The sequence below is a fragment of the Zootoca vivipara genome, chromosome 15 (genome assembly GCF_965207765.1).
Source record: "Zootoca vivipara chromosome 15, rZooViv2.hap1.1, whole genome shotgun sequence".
NCBI classification, from domain to species: domain Eukaryota; kingdom Metazoa; phylum Chordata; class Lepidosauria; order Squamata; family Lacertidae; genus Zootoca; species Zootoca vivipara.
Genome location: NC_142598.1, coordinates 33,790,140 through 33,811,421, shown reverse-complemented (window position 1 = coordinate 33,811,421; position 21,282 = coordinate 33,790,140). Strand labels below are relative to the sequence as shown.

General features: G+C 43.3%; 1 protein-coding gene across 5 annotated transcripts in view; it reads right to left on the bottom strand.

Annotated features, from left to right (window-relative positions):
- PTPRD (protein tyrosine phosphatase receptor type D) overlaps positions 1–21,282 on the bottom strand; it is a 370,596-nt gene that overhangs the window by 60,183 nt on the left and 289,131 nt on the right. For all 5 annotated transcript variants that reach the window (XM_088659060.1, XM_060268731.2, XM_035140525.3 and 2 more), the window contains one exon: positions 14,202–14,325. In XM_088659060.1, coding sequence (XP_088515186.1) covers positions 14,202–14,325 — 124 coding nt within the window. The remainder of the gene's footprint in view (positions 1–14,201; positions 14,326–21,282) is intronic.

Sequence of the window (21,282 nt, the reverse complement as noted above, 5' to 3'; positions counted from 1 at the left end):
TGTGTGGCTGCCAGTAGCCTGCTTACTTGCATGCACACACAGCAGGGCGAGGGAAGACCGGGGTCTGAGCGAGTCGGCAGCCCCGATGAGCGAGCGAGCAAAGAGACAGGTGGTCCAGTGAAAGCAGGTGATCAGGCAGTTGGGCAGCCAGGCCTTCACAAACTCCTTACCACCCAGGGGTGCCAACCATAGCTGCCAAGTCTCCCGTATTCCCCGGGAAATCCCCGTTTTTCCAGCTGTTCCTAGTTGAAAAAAACGGATTTTTTTTCGTTTCCCCCCGGTTTATTCTGGCACGACGGCCATTTTGGAACTGGGCAAAGCAGCATCAAAAGTCACTTCTGAGCATGCTCCGCCCAGTTCCCAAATGGCGGCAGCGCTACTTCCGGTCTGCTACTTCCGCCCGGTCCCTTATTTCTCCGACAGCAACTTGGCAGGTATGGTGCCAACTTGAATAAAATAGGGGGGGAGCAGGTTGGCCCCACCCCATATACTTGATCACAAGGTGTGGTGCATGCACACCACTTGAATAGCAATGCCCATCAGCCTCAAATATTTTAGGGGTGTGTGTCAAATGAACCTCAGTTGCTAGGAGTTTGCTTCTGTGCAACCCATCACTTTCTCCTCTTCATCAGTCACTGCCAGGAGGAAGCGAAGTGTGCATTTCAAAATGCATAGTTCCTTCAGGCAATAGCAGGATGGGAAGAAATACTTTGTTCTCTTTTTTCCTTCCTTTCTTCTGGGAGTGGTGGTGGCAGAGGGATCTTGGGATTGGGGTGAGCTATGGGGGGGATCAGGGAGGGGAGTTGTCAAGAGGGGTAACAGAATAATATCATTAAGAGAACTTTCCTTTTTGCCACACACACACACCCTTATGTGCCCAATTCTTCATTCTACCACTCAATTATCTTTGAAGAAGCACGGTGACCTGTTGCGACCCTATTTAAATTTCAAGACAGTTTGGATATGATTTTAAAATTGTATGGATTATTTATGAAGTTTGCTTTGACCTGCGGTATCATCTTTGCTGACCCTGAACAACTATAAAGACTTCTTAAAATCTGTATAAGCAGGAGCGAGCTGCAACCAGAATTTGGACAGCTTTTCGCGTCGGGGGGGGGGTGATGACTCCTAGCTCCAGGTCATAGACTCTCTCTGTGTGTCTCTAGTTTCTTTAGAAGTGGAATGATGGTTGAAATTTTTCATTTATGAGGGGAAAACGTTGTGTGAAATAGACCTCGGTATACAGAAGGCAAGCAGTGCTGTCTCCTGCGTGCCAATTTACCTAGGGCTGCACATCATAAACGCTGCAGCCCCCTTCATTTCAGTGGGGTCTCCAAGTCTCTTTTTTTCCCCCAAGCCTCAGTATGTTAGCTATGTTTGGTCTCACACCAGAAGTGGAATGAAACAAAGTGCATTTCTATGTCCATCACTGCTCATGCTCACTATGTTTTATTGAAGCTACTCCACAATACGACCCCAAAGAACAGCTCCTGAAGCTTAAGAAAGTGCTATGGGTAACTACTTCTGCTGAGCTGAGCTGAGCTGAGCTGAGCCCCACAGAACTGGGGACAGTGATCATTTATTTCTGCTGCAAACTACCCTGAGGATCATACACCGAAAACATGGTAGTTATTCAGCTTAGAGGGGACCTAATTTGTAAGCTCTACGCTAAGCCCGGTAGAGGAACAGTTTATTATAAAGCAGAGAATTTGGGGTTCGCAACATTTCTGGTTAAATGAGAAGGTTTTCATGAATTTCCTGAATGTGGAAGTATGAGTTAATGATTCAGAAAATAACACCAGCTGGGCACAATGCCACACACCCTCTATTTATCAAAGATGATAAAACATTTCTGCACAAAGGAGATGAGAGGGGAAATGAGGCCAACATGAGAAATCTATACCTAGTGGGTATTATATCTGAAAGATGTGGACCGGGTATGTTATAATAGAAACATTTCCCTGCATAAATTAGAACAACATTTACAAATGTCTGGTATTGTTCTGCAAAGCACATATTATTTCACAAAGAAAAGCACTGAAAATAAAACAAAGAACAACATAAAAAAGGGGGGTGGAATCCCACTCCCACATTTCTGTGCATAATACAGTGGTACCTCAGGTTACAGATGCTTCAGGTTACAGACTCCACCAACCCAGAAATAGTACCTTGGGCAGTGGGAGGCCCCCATTAGCTAAAGTGGTACCTCAGTTCCAGGTTAAGAACGGACCTCCAGAACGAATTAAGTTCTTAACCCGAGGTACCACTGTAAATCTTCTGAGAAGGCTGGTTTCTAGCCACAAGAACCGATGCAGCCTCATATTCTCATATTATTTTAATCAAGGTTGGAGTCAAAAATCAGTCACAGCCTTTCCTTGATTCAACAAATCATTCAACAAGTTTAGGGCTAGTGAACCAAAACCATAATCCTCGAGTTGAATAGCCTCTCAATACAAGGACAACAGATATTTTTGCATGCTGAATACGATGACAAGGCCTCAGATGCTTTTAGCTTTCATTATATCACGGGCAGATTCAAAGTTGCTTGTGCTCTCATTAATTCTGCATAACCAGAAGACTTCCACTGCAATGCGGGTTCACCATCATGGTGAGCACGATTTGCGGTGGGGGCTAAACAAACCACTCCTGAGTCCAAAGGTGGGGACATGAGTGGTCACTCCTCTGTTCCTGGGCAAATTCTGATGTTACGATTTTGTGGGTCAGCTCCCTGGGTTTAAAAGCAAAGGAAAGAGGTTTCTCTTTCTCTTTGGCTGCGTTTCGGACCCCCACCCTCCCTCCGCTGTTTTTTAGGCCTCTGTGTTGACATTGCTGTGCCTCTCAAGGGGTCGCCTGTATTCAGGGGCCTGGTAGGAATTTTTCCATTTGGCTGATTGGCTCGTGCCATCTGGTTTTTGCCTACTGCATAGCAAGTAAGTCACAACTTGTAAGGTTGGCGGTTAGGCATTGGTTACTGGTTGTATATGGGGTCTGTTGACTTCGTTGGCCCCTTGTGTTAATGCCTGAGTTAGGGGAAATTCTGGTCAGGAATACAGGGGCTTTATGCAGTGTCCATATCCCCGGTAGGGGACCAGCAACACACATGGGCCCCTGGGAGCCTGAGGGGAGAGGGGAGAGCCTATTGGACCCGACTCTCTGTCTCTCCCTGTAGGGTTTCCCCTTGTTGACAAGGCGAGTTTATTTCCTTCTGTCCTTAGTTGACAGTTGGAGAACCAATGCCTACGCAACCACTCACTGGTTTGATTTGTATTCAATAAAAGTTGTGGCCAAATTCATGCAAAAAACCATTAAACAAAAATTCTGTCTATGGTGTGAGTTATTTGAGGGGTGGTTTTGGGGACCTCCACACACAAAGAGCTAGGATTTCCCTGATCCAACGGTAATCTGAGGGTTTCCAAATCTTTGATTTCCAAAGAGATCGCTTGGTTGGTAGAGCATGAGACTCTTAATCTCAGGGTCGTGGGTTTGGACCAAATATTCATGCACTGCAGGGAGTGTTGGCATTTTCACCCCTCCCATTGCAAAGATTGCCTGATCTTTTGTTTCGCTTTCATGTTATGAGAAAGGAGGGGGCAGAAGCTGCTCTTTGGTTCTTCCGTCTCTGCTACATAAAGTTTCTCACTCTTATTTGTGTAGAGATAAGATGGCTGCATGAGACGGCTCTTCTCATGTATGTTTGTAGTGATTTGTAGTGACAGTTAGAAATCAATTAGGTATGCTTCAAAACCTCCACAGCTATGCTTCTGTTTTTTACTCTGCTGAGTTGGGTGCTCACAATGAGCAGGTGTGAGTCCACTGCACCAGGACCTGTTCTCCGGGAATGCTGTGTCTATGTTCCTGTGATCGGAAGGTCGGGGAAGGTGCTCCAGTCCCCTAGCCCATGCACACGCTTAAGACGTGGGCTGAACAGGGCATACTGACAGGGGGTTGGACTAGATCAGGCATCCCCAAACTTCAGCTCCTCAGATGTTTTGGACTATAATTCCCATCTTCCCCGACCACTGGTCCTGTTAGCTAGGGATCATGGGAGTTGTAGGCCAAAACATCTGGAGGGCTGCAGTTTGGGGATGCATGGACTAGATGATCCTCGTGGTCCCTTCCTACTCTACAATTTGATAATTCTATTAAGTAACTACACCTTGGTCAGTGGATGGTTTCATCAGGTATTTTGCCCCTGTCGGTGGAGCAATTCTTTGCTTTAGCTCCTTCCCTTTCCACGCCCTGTCTTTTCATCCATGACCCACATGGCAGCTCACAGCAGATTATTAAAAACACGATAAAACAAACAGGGCTGCCTTAAGATGTCTTCTAAAAGCCAGATAGTTGTTTATTTCCTTGACGTCTGATGGGAGGGCATTCCACAGGGCGGGTGCCACTACTGAGAAGGCCCTCTGTCTGGTTCCCTGTAATCTCACTTCTCGCAATGAGGGAACCGCCAGAAGGCCCTCGGTGCTGGACCTACTGTTGGCCTCCGTCGGAGACTGACTTCTAGTGTAGCTGTTCTTATGGAGCCTGTGTAGATTGTTGCTAGTGTGAACCTAGCATTAGTAGAGATGGTGCATGAATGATGGCTTGTCCAGTCAGCTACCATCATATTGGAATGCTTTCAGGCTACATGATCATGATGAAGCAATCTTGCTGAAGCTTAGTATGTGTGCATTTTAACAACACACACATACACTTCTGCATCACAAACAAAGACTACTACATTTATAATCTATGTTCTTGGGGATGGGAGAGGTACTCATGGAAAACACCCTTGTCATTTAAAACCTCTGCAATGTACTCTGGCAATAGCAGGCAAACAGAGAGAAATGACATGACGGCTGCTTAAGAATAAATATAAATGTGGGATTGCTTCTTAGGGTCCCTCTTCCCATGCTTGGGGGTGGGAGGGAAAAGCCCCTGGCAATACTGTGTCACAACTAATAGTACAAAAACAATCAAAGAGTTCAGGCAATTTATTGAAATTCTGCAAATCTTTGTTAGCTCCATAGCTTGAGGCGTTTTTACCCACAAGCACAGCAACAACTGCCATCATTATTTAAATTTGCGTAGAACAGTCAGAGATGTCAGTCATTTCAGCAGCCAGCTTTTTTTTTTAAAAGCACGGGTCAGAAAAGGGACAATGGGCCAAATTTGCTCTCGGGTTCACACCAAATAAGTCTCTATTTACAGCATTAGTGAAACCAGACCTTGAGTTTTGCTCAGCATCTTGTGCACAGAGTGTGTGCCAATGAACAATGTCCCAGATTTGTCTGTGACATAATTTAAAGAATAAACATCTAGTAGCATAACAGAACGCCATTTTCAGGAACCATTCAAACATCATATCATTCTTTTCTTGATCATGGAATGAAATCCAAAGAATATTAGGCCTTTGTTCTCGGGGAGGTGTTTAACTGCACAACAAATACACACATTTGCTACCAACTGGCTTCAGGCGGACACAGATTAATTTCCCTAGGGGTTCTGCCTTTATGTACATCCCTGTGAAAGAGACAGAAAACTCTAGCAACTCCCAGAGCCTAGATGTACAGGTATGTAGAGAAGAAATGCCTGGGTGTGACATCTTCTCCCTCTCAGAGATCCCTAAACAGTCAGTGTGTGCTCTTACTGCTTAAACTCTTGGGGCTGTTTGAAAATTTATTATTATTATTATTATTATTATTATTATTATTATTATTATTATTATGCCACCCATCTGACTTGGTTGCCCCAGCCACTTTGGGCAGCTTGCAGCAAATAAAAAGATCAAACACAGTAAACATCACACATTAAAACTTCCCTATACAGGGCAGTCTTCAGGTGTCTTCTAAAAGTCAGATATTTGTTTATTTCCTTGAGATCTAATGAGAGGGAGTTCCAGAGGGCAGGTGCCACTACCAAGAAGGCCCTCTACCATATACTTTCTTCGACTTAGTATCTCATTCCCATGCCCTCCAAGTGCCCCAGTTTTCCAGGACAATCCTGGAATTACAAAAGCCATCCCGGCTTCTGATTTGATTCTGGAATGTTCCTATTTCCCCTGCCAGTGCCCCCCCCGGACATCTCTGGGAGGAGGATGAGCCGGCGCTTGGCCCAAGAGGTGGTGGTGGTGACAGATGTGGCGGTTAAGGAGCATCCCAATGTCTCTCCATGGCCGCCGACGCCGGCCTCCTCCCTTGGGTAGCTTGTAGTAGCTGCTGGAACGTGGGTGAGGAGGAGGAGAGTCAGCACTGAGAGATTGGGGTTGTGTGCAACAATATTTAGGTAAAGGTAAAGGGGTAAATCATGAGAAGAGAAGACTCCCTGGAAAAGACCCTGATGTTGGGAAAGATTGAAGGCACTAGGAGAAGGGGACGACAGAGGACGAGATGGTTGGACAGTGTTCTCGAAGCTACGAACATGAGTTTGACCAAACTGCGGGAGGCAGTGCAAGACAGGAGTGCCTGGCGTGCTATGGTCCATGGGGTCACGAAGAGTCGGACACGACTAAACAACAACAACAACAAAGGGGTAAAGGGACCCTGACCATTAGGTCCAGTCATGACCGACTCTGGGGTTGCGCTCTCATCTCGCATTATTGGCTGAGGGAGCCGGCGTATAGCTTCCAGGTCATGTGGCCAGCATGACAAAGCCGCTTCTGGCAAACCAGAGCAGCACATGGAAACACCGTTTACCTTCCCGCTATAGCGGTTCCTATTTATCTACTTGCATTTTGATGTGCTTTCGAACTGCTAGGTTGGCAGGAGCTGGGACCAAGCAACGGGAGCTCACCCCGTCACAGGGATTTGAACCGCCGACCTTCTGATCAGCAAGCCCTAGGCTCAGTGGTTTAGCCCACAGCGTGTACTAGGGTGATGACTTTTTCTCTTTTTTCCTCAAAAATTATCTCCTGTAGCACAAATGGATGAACTTTTGCCTATTAATGACTAAAATGAGGTATATTCCATTAAAATATTTAAAAAGGTGACACACAAACCGTTTTTAATTTTTTTGTATGCCGTTTTACCATTTTATAAAATTGTATTAACAATTATATATATATTTAGTATCAAATTTGGACACAAAACCACTTCCACAATGGGGAATGTTCTTAGCAACATAGGGTATACAAATGTCACACCTGCACAAGGTAAAAGCCCCTTTTGGGGACCTCAAAACTCAGCCAGCAGACCCTGCCGGGCATGCTGAGAAAAGAACCTACAGGAGAGGTAGCAAAACATCGTCCTCTAGCGGCATCTATACTTTTACTGCAGCTAAAAAAAGCTTCCTTGTGTGTTTGATGACCCTATATAATGTTGTATATATGTGACTCTAAAGCTTGGGTTCAATTTTATATCTGCTTACAGTGACTTCAAAAATGGGCAAAAAACTGATAAATAAATTTTTAAAAATCATTTTGTGTGTGAGCTTTTTTTATCAAATCTCTTTGAAAGTTAGATTTTATCTAATCTTTAATGAAAGCTCATCAAATTATGATACAGTGGTACCTCTACTTACGAATGTTTCTACTTACAAACAGAGCTCCGTCCGCCATCTTGGATGTGGTTTAGATAGGATTTTTTCTACTTACAAATTTTTAGATAGGGTTGCTTCTACTTACGAATTTTTTCTCCCAATGCATTCCTATGGGATTCGACTTACAATTTTTTTTCGACTTACGAATGTGCATTCGGAACGCATTAAATTCGTAAGTAGAGGTACCACTGTACAGGGAAATGAGGTTGTAAAACAGTCATCACCCTAGTGTGTACGCCCCTCCAACCATCCTCCAGATACCGTCTTTGTATGCAGACAGAGACACACTCAACTGAAAACGAAAATGCAACAGAATGATTTCTTCGTACCAGTTCTTTGCAAGGGATTGGGGGGTGTAAGAAACTCTCTTGCTGTTATTTCTGATTTACTACAAGGCTGCTTTCATGAGCAGTACAAAAGAAGCACTAGAACAAGCTGAACATTCTGTATGTACAAAGGTAAATGAAACAAGAGCTACGCAACAGAGCTGGTAATGCAGACCTCAGCATTCTTCCTTTGATTCAGTGAAGAAACTTGTCATCTTAAAAAAGCTTTAATTAGACTTCACACTTTATTTGCAGACTGAAATCGCATCGTGAAATTGTTTCAAGCCTTGACAAAGGCTAAGTACTGCACAATCTCCCTATTTAAGACAAATTAAACCATAAACCTTTGCTTGGGAGATGCTCTTCTAAGAAATGCACAATTAAAGAATATTTTAAAAGAGAGTTTGAAGTAATAGGATTAATCTTCATAGTGCTTGTAAACAATAACCTTCGGAAAAGCAGGCGAATGAACAAAAGGAATGAAGATGTAGTTTTGGTGGGAAACAATGAAGTTGTGTTCACTAAGTGGTAAAGAGAACTATAGCAGATATAATTTATTTTGTGTGTATAAAATAAGCTTGCAACAAGATATATGCTTGTAAGGAGATTAGTCAAATTTAAACTCACCATGGCAAGCATACACACACACATATATCAGAAAACCCAACTGCAAGTGAAAACTCAGTAGAAAAACTGTGCCAATGGCAAGCCCTTTAAATAACAAAACAAGGGCATTTGAAGACTTGCATGCACAGGGAGTTGTGTAAGGATCACTAAGTACTAGAAATAGAAGAGTATGAAGTTGCAAGGGATTTTGCAAACGAAAACTGGATTCATTTGGGGTGGGGGACAGGAAATGGACAGGTGGGCAGTTAGTAGGCAATTCATAGGACCATTCCATACCCTACAAACTCAAAATTATCACATCTGTATCCTGTCTTTCCTGGAAGAAGAAGAAGAAGAAGAAGAAGAAGAAGAAGAAGAAGAAGAAGAAGAAGAAGAAGAAGAAGAAGAAGAAGAAGAAGAAGAAGAAGAAGAAAGAGGAGGAGGAGGAGGAGGAGGAGGAGGAGGAGGAGGAGGAGGGGCATTGATGGGATTTGCCCATTTTTACCTTGTAACAATTCTGTGAGAGGGAGGTTTGGATGAGGCCCCCTAGGCCTCCTAAGCCTATGCACCATATCAGGGGTAGCCAAGTTCATACATTCCATGTGCTATTGGACTACAACTCCCATAATTCTTGCCCATTGGCCACACTGGCTGGGGCTGTTGGGAGTTGGAAGCCCAACAACTTCTGAAGTGCACCCCATTGGCTACTCCTGCACTCTATCACACTGGAGCAGAATAAAATTGGGTTCATTCAGAGCCAGCTAATTCCCAATGCTTTTTAATGAAGCATTTTACGGAGATACTTTTTTTTAGGAAAATCCTTGGAAGGGTAAAATAAATGCACTGAAATATGCATTCTGGAGTTCAATATATTTGGCTAAGTTCCTTTAAAAAGACACACCACAAAAACCTAAATCTCATAACAACATCAAAGCACTAGTTTCTATAGTAACCCAAAAAACAAATGCAGCTGTGAAATAAATGTAATGCTAGGCAGCATTTTTATTTTCATATTTGGAATGTTTACTGTTTCTTTAGAGCCTGGCAATAAAGTCTCTAAGCTTGGGAAAGACATTCCACTTAAATATGGCATTACAACCCACTGTTTTAAAATTCTTAGAAATACAAGACGGCGGATATATTTTGAATAGCATTCTTGCAAAAGCTGTACTCTAAAAGGGGAGCAAAATGAAAAGCAGCTAAATTTATAAAAGTGGATATGGCTCAACAGCAATTCAGGCAGAGTTACGTGGTTGAAAGCGTGTAGGGCAAAGTAGTCAGACATTTGAAAAAGGGTGACCTGAGTTCAAATCTCTGCACAAGGACGTCACCACGAGAACTTGGGCTAGTCACACACTCTTCTTGTGAAAATAAAATGGGCTATGCTACTCTGAACATTTTGGGAGAAAGAATCAGATAGAAGGTTGAGAAATAACCAAATGGATTGTGTCAATTTTATCCCTAGTTGCTCAACATTTGAGGCCAGGCAGACGAATGTTTCCAGTGCCAAAGTATTGAGCTGGATGTAATGTCGCAAACAGTGCCGGATTTACGTATAAGCTAAACAAGCTATAGCTTAGGGCCCCACTCTCTTGGGGGCCCCAAAAAAATTGAAAGGAAAAAACCTGGATGTACATTTTCAAAATATAAGATAAGAAACAAATAAAATAAAACCTACAGTGTTTTTTGTTGTGTAGGCTCCTATGATGTAAGAAATGGGCCCCGCCTGCTAGCCTGCTCCCTAAAATATCACTTTAGCATGGGATGCACTTTGATTGCTTTAGCATGGGATGCACTTTGTATGGCCTATATCTCTATTCCACAGAAGCAAAAACAATGAAGAAAAGCAGAACAGGCTCAACAATGGCCATGAGTCCCCCTAATAAGGAAACAATCCACTTCTCTCAGGGTACTGAGAGCGCAAAGCCCACACACTTTGTCAAGAAAAGAGGTTCTTTTTTTTCTTTCGTTTTGGATACCCAAATCTCAAATTAATATACATGCGAAGTGGCATTTGGGCTGGGAAGCTTGATATGAGGGAACATAACTGACACAGCTAAAATGCAGTCAATATCATGTAAATTACCTTACAGGTGGAACAAATGTAAGCAGATTATTTCATGCAAATTTTTTTTCAAGGCAATCATTTAAATTTTCTAATATATTTGTGAAAAAAAGCCGTCTGCTATCAAAGCCTCCGAAATGCAGCTGCAAAAAATTAGGCAGAGATGTAGGCTCAATAGTGGGGTTGTGTTTTCCTCCAGAAAGCGTTCACTTAGCTCTGCATAGCACACTGGAGAATTGATTAGACATTTATAAACACAGCCATTGCTCCGTCCCACAACTGCTTGTTTTAGGTATCAGATGCTGCTTATCTAAGAAAAGATTAAGTGCCATACAATTTAGCATGTCATATATGAGGAAGGAGCTATGAGCTCCTGTGCAAGTAGCCAAACTACAGTAGTTGAAACTTTCCCCATGCTACAGTCATGGGGTTGTTTTTATCACATGACGATGTATGTTTTCATTCCACATTGTGGAAAGTGACAGAGACAGGATGTTTGTATGACTGTGTTTCCATGACGTAGGATGTTTCTCCTTCTGTTCTTCCTCTTTGCTGTCTGATGCTGAAGAGGAAGGAACTGAGTTACGATGCTCTGAGTGTTTATGTGAAAATACATGTTGTTTAGCCAAATGCTGTGCTACTGAGTCTGTACATTGACTGCATATACTCTGATGATCCTGAGGTGTGCTGATGCCTCTAAGGCAGGCACCCCCAAACTTCAGCCCTCCAGATGTTTTGGACTACAATTCCCATCATCCCTGACCACTGGTCCTCTTAGCTAGGGATCATGGGAGTTGTAGGCCAAAACATCTAGAGGACCGCAGTTTGGGGATGCCTGCGCTAAAGTATCAGTCACTGTGATGTTTCACTGGAGAAAGAGCTTGAATCTCCCGAATGACTGACCAGGAGTTAGAGAACATGCCAGACTCCTACTCGTGTGTAGGACCTCCTGTTAGAAACATCTCCTTATGCCTAAAAGCAACATTTTTTTAGCCGAGGGAGCAGTTAATAGTGGGGTGGCCTTTGAAGGAATCCGTCCATGGATCAATTTCTAATGCGCCAAATGGTCGTGTTTTCTGATCATTAGGACTGCCTCATCTAGACAATTTGGATTGTAAGTCGTGCTTGGCATCGAAATAAAAGCAATTAAGACCTCTGTAAACTCAGCTGTGATTGAAGGTCACCATTTAAAAATAGTTACCAACACTACCAAACCACAAGAATCAGATACTCCATGTGCACTAAATCCATTCAAGTCCTTTTTTGTTTCACTATGACTTCAACACACTTAAACACAGTGTTAACTTCTACCTGCATGTTGGCCTGGTTCGCACACAACACTAACCCAAGAACAAGCAATGAAAAGAAAAACCATGGCTGGGAGTGGCTGCCAAGACCACATAACACCGGTCCTGAAAGACCTACATTGGCTCCCAGTGCGTTTCCGAGAACAATTCAAAGTGTTGGTGCTGACCTTGAAAGCCCTAAACAGCCTCGGCCCAGTATACCTGAAGGAGCATCTCCACCCCCATCGCTCAGCCTGGAGACTGAGGTCCAGCTCCAAGGACCTTCTGGTGGGTCCCTCACTGCGAGAAGCGAGGTTACAGGGAACCAGGCAGAGGGCCGTCTCGGTAGTGGCGCCCGCCCTGTGGAATGCCCATCCGATATCAAGGAAATAAACAACTATCCGACTTTTAGAAGACATCTTAAGGCAGCCATCATTAGGGGAGTTTTTAATGTTTGATGTTTTATCGTGTTTTTAATATTCTGTTGGGAGTCACCCAGAGTGGCTGGGTATAAAGAATAAAATTATTATTTTGTTATTGTTATTATTACTTCATTTAGAAGACGTCTGAAGGAAGCCCTGTATAGGGAAGTTTTTAAGGTTTACCATGTTTTGGTATATGCTAAAAACCACCCAGAGTGGCTGGGGCAACCTAGTCAGATGGGTGGGGTACAAATAATAATAATAATAATAATAATAATAATAATAATAATAATAATACTTTTCACCCCTAGTCCTCCTGCTTCTGAACTACATGGACATGGGCTCATGGGTTGTCTTGCCAAAGTTTTTTTCTTGGTTTGGCTTTTTTGGGGCTTATCTGCAGGTACTGTGGCAGCAGGAAGACCTGGGGAGGAGTGAAGCAGATGTGATTTTCATTCTGAGAACCCACATGCTTGCTTATGTGTGAACAAGGCCTCGCTAATGAACCAGAGTAAGCCACCCGTGAGCAAGCTAAGCTAGCTGTGAACAAGGTCTCTCTGAAGAGCTGCCCAGTAGATCTACCTAGAGTTGCCCAACTGATTTTTATATCCAGTCTTCCAAGGCTGTATATAGTGGCTCTACATCCAGCTCTCTTCCCTGAGATCCCTTAACTAGTAATACAGTATTGGGAATATGATCTCAAATCTCATGCTTAAAACAATGTGCTCTGCCGCAGATCTATGAACGCACCACAAAAGATGATCTCTGGATTTCCTTTACTGGAACTAAGGGTATAAAAAGCAATTTATTTCCAAGTCAACCATGATCCAGATTATCCAGCATGGTCAAAGCCAGCCTTTCAAGGTAGTATTTCCAGATCCCCAACCTGAAATGTAAGGGATCAGTCCAATGACCTTTCATGAATGTGTGCAAACTTTACAAAAGCAAGAGATACGTCTCGCTACCCCCGCAACAGTTTATAGCAAACCACGTCCCATAATATAACACGAATAGTTGCAATTCAGATGGTATCTATTAGTAACTTGCAAAAGGCGTTTGCTCAATTTATATTGTTATGCAATGCTTTTAGAAAGACCCAGCGTCTCTGAGGTAAATCAGAAAGCAAAACACTGTTCTTTCTGGTTCACACATTATCACTGCAGGGGAAGAAAATCTTCCGCGAGGTGCCTGCTTTTTCTCACACATGCACACACACACACACACACACACACCCCTGACACCCACACCACAAATTTGCACCTTAGCTGTTTTTGTTATTGCTGGGTGTCGGAGGGTCGTCGTGGCTACTCTAGAGTAACTTTGCTTGAGTCCAGTTGGTCTTTAAAGACTTTTATTGTGCAAAGTATTTATAGTGCAGAGACTGCTTAAAACATGACCTCTCAGTCCAAATCAGAATCCGACAATGGCGTATATCTGTTCCTACGCCAGCAAAGTAGTCAGGGCACCCAAAACGCCTCCCCCTTGACCTGCATTGCGGTGCTCTCCTTAACTCTTGCACCGGAAGGAGTGGTGTCCTCTCAACCTCTTCCTGCTCAAGGCAGTGGAAGGGCTCTCCAGCATCCTTGAGCCCTTGCCTACATCTCTCCTCCCCTGAGCTTTCCCATCGTTCCACATGCTGGCTTCTCTCTCCCTCCGAGTCTCTCCCCTCCCCCCTGGCTGCTACAGACCCACTGCTGCTCCCTGTGCTTGGCGAGGTGGACGTCAGGATGATGGGGGCTGGCTCCCTGCAGGGAGTCCCTGTAGGGAGTCACCCTTACACTGGGTAAAAGAACTACATCAATGTATGTTAATGGCATATTAAGTAATGAACTATTTCACTCCAAAATGAATAGTCAGAAAATATCAGTATGAGGATTTCAAAGCTCTGAGTTTTAGCCGAGTTTGATACTGTGGAAGATGAACTGCTTTTAATGTACAACGTCTGAAGGTTTGCGGGATTCCATTTTCACCTTACCTTCTATTGCTGATTGGAGAACTCGAGAATGGTCATAAGCGATGACATTTGCGTATCTATTCTTTGGTTTATTTACTTCCAGGTTAGAGTGTTCCCATGTGAATTGCTGCCCTGGGTCAATTGACTTGAGAGAGAGAAAGAAAGAGAGAAAGAAGGGATATTTGTTATTATTAGCTGAAGAACTATTTTTATTTTGGAAATACTCACCTTTTATAAAAGGTTCACATGTACTGCATAGCTTAAAGCACTTAACTGTGGGTCTTATTCCACTGCAATTTGTCATATTGGTACTTAGGGCTCATCTTAATGTCTGCTTGTCCTGCTGCTTTACCCTGGAGAAATCAGAATGCCACCTGGGGTTGGGGCAGATTTCTCTGAATCAATGTTAAAGAGCAGGTTTTTCTGGGGGAAAGCGCAAGTGTGGGTAAGCCCTTATTGACAATCACATTTGACCGCTGGCCTTGCAAGATACTCTGTTATTACACAAAACAAGAGAAAAACCTATTCTGTTGTTGTTGTTGTTGTTGTGCGAGAGAGAGAAGTGAAGAGGTTATAATAATAAAACGGAGAAAGAATAATGGAAGGCTCAAGTAGATTTAGCTATGGCAACCATAGAACTGGAGATTTTCTCTACAGAACGCCTGTGCCCCTGTACACTTGCAAGGGAGAAGAGACTTCATTAGTGCCACCAGAAACCCCTTGTTCTGAGGATAGGCTCTCAAGTATCTAACCAAAGGTCATCAATTAAAATTCCTGATGCTGCCAAGGTAAAGACGTTTCTGCAGGAATCTCATCCAAACAGCTGGTTGGGCTTGTACACATGGTGCAGTTTAAGCATATGTAGACAGCAGCTCATCCATACCAACAACTGAGCTGTAGAACACACTTCCTTGAGGAGGCTGAGCATTCCTTCATTAGTGATCTAATTGGGGTGGACTGCAGTAATGTGGTACCCTGAGCAAGGACAAAATTTGATGCCCCTCTCAAAAAAAAATTCATTATCACAATAACTCATTTTTGGTACAAGATTCAGGTAGGTACCCTGTTTCTCCGAAAATAAGACGTAGCCATAAAATAAGCCATAGCAGGATTTTTAGGCCTTCAAGGAATATAAGCCATACCACGAAAATAAGGCATAGTGATAGGCACAGCAGCAATGCCGGCCACGGCAGGAGGAGGAGGGAAAAAAAATAAGACACCGCCTGAAAATAAGCCATAGTGTGGTTTTTTTTTGGAGGAAAAATAAATATAGGACGGTGTCTTATAATATGAGAAACACGGTATGTGTGGCCAGTGTTATGAAGCAAAAGCTTAAAATCTTATTTTTAACTAGAAATAAGAGGGAGAAAGTACAGAAAATGGCAGCCCTTCATATTATCTGAAGCTTCAGTGATTTACCAAAATCAACCACAAAGTTCTGATTCTCATACTGAGCGAAGAGCGTCATTTTCAGCTGCTTGTAGTTTTTATGCACTGCTTCCACACCCGAGGACCTACTTCCTTCCAACCTGGCAGTACAGCAGTTGCTCCGTTTATTCTTTCCTGCATCTCCATGTTCTCCAGAAACAAATGAAGCATTCAGTTTTCTAGAGCTGGTTTTCCAGCCCACACTTTTTAATTAGCATAGCCACAGTTAGACAAACACAAGCATCTCAAGTCAGAAATCTTTCATAAAACGCCCTTCCTACACACGGGCGTTCTGTCTTTTTGTTTTTTACAAGATACTGCAGGCTAGGTCCCTTCTGCCCCATATTATGCTGGAGCTAGGCTGCATTTAACATCTAGCAGATATTCACTGCAGATTAAAGGTAAGGTACAGCTGTACCTTAATAACAGCAGTTGCCTCTTGGCACACCACCAAAAAGATAAGCTGTAATTGAAGCAATTCAAAGCTCCCTGGGGCTCCATTGTGCACACAGAGGATTCTCTCAGGGGGCTTCCTCATTCTTATTAAAGCCAGAAAAAGCTCCACATGTGTGGGCAAAAAGGTGTCCCTAGTGATGCAAAGAACAGAAGGGCACCTGTTCATGTGTCGCTCCCAAAGGTGTGTATCAGAGCGGCTGCAAGCACACTAGAGTTATGATGCTGCAATTAATCTTACCTGTTATCTATATATAAAGGTAAAGGGGCTCCTGAACATCAGGTCCAGTCGTGTCCGACTCTGGGGTTGCGGCGCTCATCTCGCTCTATAGGCTGAGGGAGCCGGCGCTTGTCCGAACCAGAGCAGCGCACAGAAACGCCGTTTACCTTCCCGCCGGAGCAGTCCCTATTTATCTACTTGCACTTTGATGTGCTTTCGAACTGCTAGGTGGGCAGGAGCTGGGACTGAGCAACGGGAGCTCACCCCGTTGCAGGGATTCGAACCGCCGACCTTCTGATCAGCAAGCCCTAGTCTCTGTGGTTTAACCCACAGTGCCACCTGGGTCGCCTATCTATCTATATAAAAATGTAAACCAACCATGTTTGTTTGTCTCCACTTTTCACCAAAACCGCTTGACCGATTGCGTTCAAATTTGGACACAACGTCACATGCGAATAAGCAATTCTACACATACTGTTTACGTAGACAGACATCACAACAGCGCCAGGTTAAACCCCCAAACACTGTGTTCCGTAGCACACCACTCAACCAAAAGTGCATGCTGGGAAATAGAACCCAGAAGCTGCGTCTCCAAGGGGGGGACATAATGCATGCTGTGAAATAGAAGGCCGAACCTACATCTCAGGAACCAATATGCTGTAACTGCCAGAACGGCCATTCCTCCACAAAGGGCCACGCTGGGATCCTGCCCCTAGCCACCCATGTCCCAAAACACCTCAGCTCAGGTTTGCAGGGAACGGAGCTGGGGTCCCACAGTAATGCGTGGCAGGGCCAGCTAGTAACACATAAAATTCATTAGTAGTTTGAATGCAAGGGGGTGCATGGGAATGGAGGATCACCAAGTTGGCTGTGTACATTGGCCATGATCAAATGAGACAGCTCAGCCTGAGTACAGAAAGCAGGGCTTCCAAACAGAAGCTTTTTTTTAACAGGAATTACAGGTACCAACATACCAAAGGAGCAGAAAAGACTCATTATGTCTGGAACAATGGCCGCCCGGATGTTATTAGCCCCAAAGAAGACAAAGTCCCTACCAGAGAAGAATGGCAAACCAAGCTGATGGACCATGCCGAGATGGCGAAGCTGACTGGAAAACGCAGGAACCAAGAGGATAAAAACTTTATAAAAGAATGGGGAAAATTTTAAAGTTACTTAGGGGACCACTGTAAGCAGATGGAAACAAGAGCAGGATTTTGACCCACTTGTAGTGTAAAAAATATTATGGACAATCTGAAGAAGTGTGCATGCACACGAAAGCTCATACCAACGACAAACTTAGTTGGTCTCTAAGCTGCTACTCCAAGAAGAAAAAAATATTTTGTTTCGACTGCGCCAGACCAACACGGCTACCTACCTGTAACTATGGACAATATGGTTTGATATAAAAATTGGAGTACGGATGAATATTCAGTTGCAAATGTTTAAAATGAGCGCCCATGGAAGGGATGGGGGGAAGTCGCGAGATTCAGAGAATCTCTTTATATAGATATGTTTTTACTAGTTTGTGTTCATTTATACCTTGTATTTGTAAAACCAATAAAAATGATTTCGTAAAGAAAGCAGGCCTTCCTTCCTTCCCTTTTTTACTGTCATGCAATTAATCCATGTTTCCATCATTACAAAAAAATAGATTCCTTTCCAGCCTTGCATTTCCACACTTTGCATTCCAATAATTGACGAAATATATCAATCTTTCCACAATCTGCCTTTTCTCCTGTTTGTTCAATTTATTCATTTCTGCCAGTTCAAAGCTTGCTGGCATATCCATCGTGTTGCCCTTACTATTTTTTTCAGCTATCATCAAGAACCAAATTAAAGATTTCAGATCTGTGGGCATATCCTCCTGATCAAATTTTTAAACTGTCCACGTTGGAAGAACTCTTAAATTGTTCCAAGTCATATCCACTATATACTGAGTAATATTTGTCTTCAAAATTAGGTAATTCACATCATAAGAGGTAATTCACATCGTATCCCCCCGCAATATGTAGGAGACAATGCTCGAATCTATATTTAATTATATATTTGAATCCAGTTGCCACTATTTTGTTCTGTGAACCACCCTGGGACCTCCAGGTATAGGGTGGTATATAAAATCAATAAATAATAATATTTCTGTGAAATCTGGGGAAACAGTCTAATCTTAGCTTGGTGCTCTCAACCTCACCATACTTCATAAAAGACCTGTCTGGAGGGAGAAATCTAATCTATATTTCTCAGCTCTGAATAGCCAGGCTGGAACAGAAAATAGAGTGATATTGGCAGAAACACTGTAGAAGTGTGAAAGACCAATAACTCATGAATAACAAGTCTGTGCTAACAGTTTTAATGAGTGCTCTAATGGTTTAATGGATTACACTTAAAGAGGATCCCTAGTAGATTCATTCTGACAGTTTGTCTTGAACAAAGCTGCCATTAAAAGATGAACTGGATTTCTTCACATCTGGTATGCAGGCTGAGACCCTATCTGCCCATGGACTGTCTTGCCAGAGTGGTGCATGCTCTAGTTATCTCCCGCTTGGACTACTGCAATGTGCTCTACGTGGGGCTACCTTTGAAGGTGACCCAGAAACTACAACTAATCCAGAATGCGGCAGCTAGACTGGTGACTGGGAGTGGCCGCCGAGACCACATAACACCGGTCTTGAAAGACCTACCTTGGCTCCCAGTATGTTTTCAAGCACAATTCAAAGTGTTGGTGTTGACCTTTAAAGCCCTAAATGGTCTCGATCCAGTATACCTGAAGGAGCATCTCCACCTCCATTGTTCAGCCCAGGCACTGAGGTCCAGTACTGAGGGCCTTCTGGTGGTTCCCTCACTGCGAGAAGCCAAGTTACAGGGAACCAGGCAGAGGGCCTTCTCGGTAGTGGCACCCGCCCTGTGGAAGCCCTCCCACCAGATGTCAAAGAGAAAAACATCTGCCATACTTTTTAGAAGACACCTGCCATACTTTTTAGAAGACACCTGTTTAGGGAGGCTTTTAATGTTTAAGAGACCATTGTATTTTAATATTTTGCTGGAAGCTGCCCAGAGTGGCTGGGGAAACTCAGCCAGATGGACGGGGTATAAATAATAAATAATAAATATTATTATTCACAATAAATGCATGTACTGTATAACATGATGGAACGTTTTTTAAAAAAAATGGTATGTGCAATGCAGTTGTAGCATCTGCATGTTCCCCTGACTAAGGTTTTGCATATTTTCACCCAAAATGTGAATCTCTGTAGGAAGCAGATTCTGGATTTATGCTGGCTGCCATTTACCCGTGACATTCCATTCACGAGACAAATGGATCAGTAGGCAAAGGCGCCAATGAATTGTCATGTAGTAGTTCATACTGGAAGACTCTCTTGTCAAACTTATGCATTAAAATAGGGTCCCTTGTTCATAGAATCATAGAATTGTAAGGGTCCAGAGGGTCATCTTGTTCAACCCCCTGAACTAGAGGGTCATCTAGTTCAACCTTTTGCCCAATGTGAGGGTCAAACCCATGACTGTGAGATTAAGAGGCTCATGCTCTACTGACTGAGTTTATCCCAGCTGCCTAGAAGCTACTGACCATACTAACCCAGGAAGGTGCCCACAGGCCTTAAAACTGCACATTCGAGAAGGAAGTCCAGCTAGCTGTGACAAATAAGTCATAGTACATAATATAGGGAAAGAGGAAAAATCAATTAACTATTGTCCACATAGGAAGTAAAATAAGCACTTTTCCAAAGCAGCAAGACTTAGGATAAAGGAAACTTTAGTTTCCCAAGAAACTAGTGCTGTTAAACTTGTCCTGCAATTCCGGGGGGGGGGGGGATCACTGATAGTTTCTTTCCCCTTTAATAATTTTCAAAGAATGGTTGGGGAGGAACCAGAAACTCTGCCTAGGTGAAATATGGAACATATAGTGAACAAGGAAAGGGTTCCATGTATCCCAAGAGTCTAATTGGGTTTTGTTTTTCAAAAGAACAGTACATGAAAAAACCAGTGATGCAAGACTGCTCTACGAGTGTGAAAAATCCTGTGTAAAGCTGAAATAAACTTGGAGCAGAATTAAGAGAAAGTGCTTCTTCTAGCACAGGAATTTCTACTTGCACCATAGAAATCCCCCTCTTTCTGCCCCACATTCTCTCCAAATCTGCTCTGAAAGTTGCGGCAACTCCTGGAACAGATGGCGAGCAAGTGGAAATTCTGTTGTGCAACCAAAAGTCCTTCTCCTAGAGATAGTACTTTGTTGAAGGCTGCCCAAAGACCCAAAGCTAATGCAGTGTGGTACCTCTGGATACGTACTTGATCCATTCCAGGGTACTGTTCTCACCCCCAAAAGCACATATCTGAAGCGGTGCTTCCACGCATGTGCAAAGCACCAATAGACCGCTTCTGCACATGCGTGAAGCGCGCAGAACGCTTCTGCGCATGCACAAAGCATGCAGAATCCTTTTGCGCATGCACACGCAGCGAAACCCAGAAGTAAACACTTCTGGGTCCACCACATTCTTAAGCTGAAAATATACAACCCACAGCAAACGTAACCAGAGGTATGACTGTAATTTACTCCTGGGATCCAACTGACTCCTTCACATCTTTGTTTTGTTTGTACACAGGAATTTACAGGGTCTCTCCCCTGCCCCCGCCCCCCAAAAAAGTGTGTGGGGAGACTTCTCCAATGATCTGGAAGTGGTAGCACAAAATAAAAAATGGAAATTGTGTGTGTATCTACATATGACAAAACTAAGAAAGAAATATATCTATATTTACATATGACAAAACGAAGACAGAAATACAGAAGTATTCTGACTTTTCCCTGCGCTCTTTTGCAACCTTCCTGGGGATAACAGGTAGTTTGGTAGTTTCACTTTCCCATTCATTTCCATGCCCCACCCCCTGTAATTAGACACTTTCAGTTAAATGAAAGTTTTATTTTAAAAGCCAAAAATTGGACATGGGGGCAAGGAAGATGAAGCTCTATAAGACAACTGACGGTTTGTC